Source organism: Limulus polyphemus, unplaced genomic scaffold, assembly GCF_000517525.1.
Source record: "Limulus polyphemus unplaced genomic scaffold, Limulus_polyphemus-2.1.2 Scaffold2838, whole genome shotgun sequence".
NCBI lineage: Eukaryota > Metazoa > Arthropoda > Merostomata > Xiphosura > Limulidae > Limulus > Limulus polyphemus.
Genome location: NW_013668448.1, coordinates 150,405 through 156,025, shown reverse-complemented (window position 1 = coordinate 156,025; position 5,621 = coordinate 150,405). Strand labels below are relative to the sequence as shown.

The following is a 5,621-nucleotide window of genomic DNA, read 5'->3' as shown; positions in this document are numbered from 1 at the left end:
CTAGAGCATTCGCCAAAGTACACGATAATTCTAGAAACGTTGCGTCACTGTAGTCATGTGACTCGCTGACGCAACAACACATTTCTCCGAAATAAATTCTGACAAATCAAACAGAAAAATACCGCTATTACTTGTCCACCCCAAGAATAATTGCCGTAACGAAGTTCCGAGAAAAGCATCAGACAAGGTAGTTGATGTTCCTATATATGGAGACAGTGACTGGCCCAATGAAGTTGATCTTTTATCAGGCAGACTGCAATGCCTGTGGAATCGGCCTCTTCGGGGATGCTGATATTGGTTCTTCTGCCCTCCCATTAACCAATAACACAGACCACACTCTTACAAAGTACAACATACACTTACGTTGAGAGAGCATGGTCACAACCACTAAATAAAGAAACGCTAAAGCCAACAAAACAATTCCAGAAAGAACCAAACAGTTCTAATGTACAACAAAACAAAAGTCCGATCATAGTAAGTCAACAATCAATTACATTTGAAATCAAACCAAACAATCCAGAAACAAATCCCATCTTCGAAGCCATTAAAAATATATTCATAGATTTCATAGAACAGTACAAAAAAAAACTGTACAGATAGTTTCACACTCTTCATATAGATAGCTAAACAACATTTTATATCTGTAATTCCACACATCATTCACTTATTCATGAGCCCTATATCACAAAACTAAGTAATCACATATTTAAAGCGAAGTAAAAATAAAAGTCACCCCATTTCAGAGCTCAACCTACATCGGCCATAGTATAAAATTCATGTACATGACTCTGAAAAGGATAATTCGGCGCCCGGTCCGTGAAAGTGGGTTTTGTCGGGGCACTCCCGTTTTCCCTCACAGCAAATTTCACTGGCATTGGATTTATAGTACCCCACTTCCCCGAAGGACCCTCTGTCCTACAGGAGCTGTTTGAATTGTTAGGCCTCAATCTCCCCCTCTATTTGTTTTTTCTCAATTCTTCATGGCCCCTCCGACTGCTTGTTCAGACACTCCTAAACATATCATGACAACATAACATTTTATATCAAGCTCAATCCACTGGAATCCATATACAGCCCACACCACCATCACGAGTGGGGCGAAGCAAAGCAGAAGCTTCTGAGCACCCCTGGTAATCCCCCGAAGTTTCACCTCGATAGATTTTTTTATACCAAAATTTCTGCTACGATTTTGATTTGATTTGAAAAGGATAAATAGAAAATAAAACTAAAAAGAACCACTACAGTCCTCTATTAAGCCGATAGTCAAGAATTGAGGAAGAGGTTAAAACTGTACTTGACCCTCCCAGGTCTACAAAAGATCTAAATCCTGAAGATTTATTGATTGTGAGTTGTTAAATATTCACGGGGCGTGATGCTCAGATGCAATTAACATTCATTTCGGAGAAGTTGGGCCAGAATTATAATCTTGCATACTTGATAAAAGCAGTGAACACGTTTACATTTGTAAACATATTTGACGCCTGTCTTGTGAAAGTGGGTTTTCTCAGGGTACTCCCATTTCACCCCATAACAAATTCTAAGGCACTTGGAATTATTGATCACAGCCACCCTGTGACCCTGATCATGAGAAGTTTATTTCTGTGTACTTTGTCGAATGTTTTTCCTATTACTTCTTTTCTTCTTCTCAATGCCCCCCCCCCCATTGGCACAGTGGTATGTCTGCGGACTTACAACGCTAGAAACCGGGTTTCGATACCCGTGGTGGGCAGAGCACAGATAGCCCATTGTGTAGCTTTGTGCTTGGTTTTCTCTCTGCCCTGAAACCTTCGGGACATGTCTCTGCTTCTTTCATTTCTCCACACTCCAATATCAAGTCTCTAAACTTACTAGACAACGTAAGACCAACCTATCTAGCTAAAATCAAATATCACACGAGTGCAACAAACAAATTACGCGAGCGGGGCGAAGGGGGGTAACAATATCTCTGAACACCTCGGTTTAGGAAAGTTTCTTTCCTTTAAAAACTAAATTTCTGTCACGATTTTTTTTTTCTCGTTTGGAAACCATTAGAATTAGGACAACCGGGATTAGACCATGCCAGGAAGATGTATTCAGCTTTGCTTTCCACCCCTAAGCTAACCGCCGCCACCGGTAATAATCGAGTTCTATCCCAGAGATAAAACTACCTTTATCCGACGGTACAAACCCACCCATTACCTGCCAGCCACCCAAAAGAAGTACCAGCCTACACACTCTGTTCTTAAGAAACTTCGACCAATCTTTCAATACAGACGAAATCCTCCAAGCCCTAGAAATAACCACCCATTCAAAGATTCACGCCGTCCACTGTATAACATCCAGGAAAACAGGACTACAGACTATATCCTAACAAACGGCTGTTTCCTCGACTTTTACCACTTCAAGGCGGAAAAACCTTATCGAAAGCCACGCCCGGCCCCAACCTTATCCAGCATACCTCCCGCGTTACCTCCATGTCTCTCCCAAACAGCACCCGCTGCCAACCTAGATACCTAAATCCATTATTTGAATCAAACAACAGTCCCAGGCAGCACCTACCACCTACCGAAATTAAATATCAAGACAAGTCAACCCAAACAACCACAGCAAAAAGGAAAAAAAGCAACTTAAACCCGACCGCCACGAATAAACCATGTTCAACCAGTAACCACCTCCAAGAAATAACAACAAACCAGTAATCTGAATAACTTACAACCCTTCCCGTCCCACAAGCCAGACCCGCCTGCTGTACTTTCATCGTCAAACTTGCCAGACGCCTTACAAATAGACACTTCCACAGACTCTTCTTCTCTATCGAACCACTAAATAGACGAGCTGCCCTTACAGTCTTTCTTCTTCCGTCACCCCTCCACCAGTGACGCGAATATTCCACCCGGTCAGGCCTAGCCCCAGCCAGAACTTCTTTCTAAGGAAAGTACACCAACTGAAAAATTCCATGTCACGTTAATAAATTCACAGTCCCGCCTTTCACTGTTGCCTCCTCCAACAAGTTTGTCTTTTATCTATATCTTTGCGTTAAACGAACACTGGTAATGGATTGGCGTCCTACCAGTAAAAGTGGGTTTCCTCGGGGTACTCCCGTTTCCTCCAACAAAAAATTTCGTGGCATAGAATTTACAGATTCCTGCCGCACTGAAGGACCATAGGTCTGAAGTGGGTCTGTTGTTAGAGTAATGCTCAATACATCCACTTAATATATAAATCCACAACCGCAACAATGCCCCTAACTTGTCCTTACGCGCGGGACGAAGGAAGATTGTTTAATCTTTGAGCACACCTGAAGATTAAATATTTCCCTTGAAATTTTTAATTTTCATCAAAATAACTGCCAACTATTTTCGTTTAGTTTAGTTAGTCGGGCCATGGTCGAAATAATCTGAGGCAATATACATAAGCACCTCTTGTGGCACGTTTTCAGAGCCCTATTGTTGTATTTAGTCTTTGGGATATGTATTGTTACTCTTTAACACTACCAGAGTGAAATTTGTCGGTGATGATAAGCCTGGGTCATGCCATTCAGTTATATTGTGTAGGCTAGCTAACTGTAATAAAATATTTTTATAACCTCAGTAAAAGTAATGAATCAAGATACCCCTTTTGAAGAAAGTAATTGGGTACTGTACAAAGATCGGCCATCATGGAGAGATATTGAGCCTCTGTCACAAAATGATGGGAGTTCTGCGATTGTCCAAATAGCATATTCTGAAAAATGTAGGCCTAACGTCCTAAACGCCAATCTACTTTTACTTTTAGAAGTTTTAATTTTAGTTTACATAGTTGTACTTAGGACTAGAAGTTAGAATCTAGATTAGTAAACTATTAGTATTAATAATTGTATTCTCATTGTTAAATATTAATTTGCAACAGTAAAGTTGGTTAAAGAATTAACTTTGAAGTTGTGCTAAACTCTGTGGATACTTAAATTTAAAACTCAACCCTCCACTCCAGCGCATAGTTTGAAGATTTTCGCATATACTACAGCATATAAATTTAAATTGCTTTCGTGCCAATAAATGGAAAGAGAGGACTATTTCAAGTATTTGGTTAAAAATAAAACATTAGATACAACTCATCTTTTTGGGTTTAATGGCCAAATTTAAAATGAATGTTTCTCAAGGTTGTAACTTTCCAATTAAAATATATTTTTCTCAGTATTTTGCATGTAATCATGGGTACAAACACAGAACAAATGAATAATATACAGGTGAGCTTATTACAAATGCTCAGCAGTGTATCAAACAGAAGGCCTTGGCGGTTTGCACACTACCTTTTTGAGGGCTGTCAGTTGAACTAAATGTGTGTCATCAGGTTTGATAAGCTATGTAAACAAGTTTGCTATTTGTAATAAAGTACATCTAAAACAACAATTAATGAACATTAGGTTTACTTTATAGTTCCATTTATTGATAGAAGTATACTGTATAGAACTAATTAAATTAGAATCTGTAGTGAATGACACTTCTATACAGCATTAATTGCAAAATAAAATACTCGGCTATTAGCTATTCTTGCAAGAGGACTATTGGTAATAACATCTTTAATCATAATATTGTCAAATAGTATAACCACTGAAGAGTTGCATGACATTTTATCCTCAAAATGCAAATGTAATTCACTTCCTCACATTTATTTTCCTATTGACTATGTATTCACTGGCAACCTTGATACTGTGAGTAAATAAAAGTTAAGACTAATAATGAGTAATGGTCCAGAGTTCTGGGAATTTTCAAAAATTAATTAGTACATCACTTACTAAAGTTTTACATAAGTGGAATAAAAACAAGAACTTAAAAGTAACCTATTCAGAAATTGGGTGATTAAAGTTGAAGTAATCAGAGAATGCATAACTTGCAGAAATATATTCACTGTTAACAACAATAAACATGTTATTGGTAAGAAAGAAGTCATTATATATTTAAATTATTTACCTAGTAAATGTCTTGTATCTCCCATAGGTGTAAAACAGTTAACTTTATTTTCATTTTTAAAAGGTTTTGTATTACAATTTCATGTGGAAACCTAGGTTTTAATTTGAATACATTAAAACCCTTAGGTAACAAGGTTTATAAGCACATTAAAATAGACACAAAAAAGTATCATTAATAAATGTTTCAGTTTTATTAGACTTTGATGTAGACTCAGTTAAACATTGTTATACCTAAATTATTTGGGATACCCAAATAACATGAAACACTGTACCAATATAGATTTATTACTGGGGCAAAAATGTTATAACTAAGGAATTTTCTGAAATATATTAAAGAGCATTTAAAAAATATATTGTAATATCAAACAGAGAATTGGCATTAATCCTTTCATTATTGTCAGTAAGTCTTAACTGATGTAAAGAGAAAATAGAAGGCTTTGAAGATAAAACAAGAGCAACCAGAAAGATTGCATACCCTCACCCCAATGTACAAATATAGATATGTTATTGGGGCACAAAATTGTAATAAGTATGAAATTTTCAAATCTGAAATATATTAAAGAACATTTAAAAAAATATTGTAACATTATCAAACAGAAAATTGGCATTAATCCATTCATTATCATAAATAAATCCATTGAATGTAAAGATAAAATAAAAGGCTTTGAGGATAAAACAAGAGCAGCCAGAGACA

At 37.0% G+C, this 5,621-nt stretch overlaps 1 protein-coding gene across 3 annotated transcripts in view; it reads left to right on the top strand.

Moving 5' to 3' along the window:
• The first annotated feature begins 3,403 nt into the window (after positions 1 to 3,403).
• The window catches only part of LOC106468025 (protein farnesyltransferase/geranylgeranyltransferase type-1 subunit alpha-like), a 34,856-nt gene continuing 32,638 nt past the window's right edge, over positions 3,404 to 5,621 (top strand). Inside the window, exon 1 of one of the 3 annotated variants that reach the window (XR_002612535.1) lies at positions 3,404 to 3,711. Coding sequence is in view for 2 of the 3 variants with exons in the window: in XM_022396328.1 (XP_022252036.1) it covers positions 3,579 to 3,711 (133 nt within the window). In the remaining variant the exon portion in view is untranslated. The remainder of the gene's footprint in view (positions 3,712 to 5,621) is intronic. The other 2 variants (XM_022396328.1, XM_013928423.2) reach the window with 2 other exon arrangements.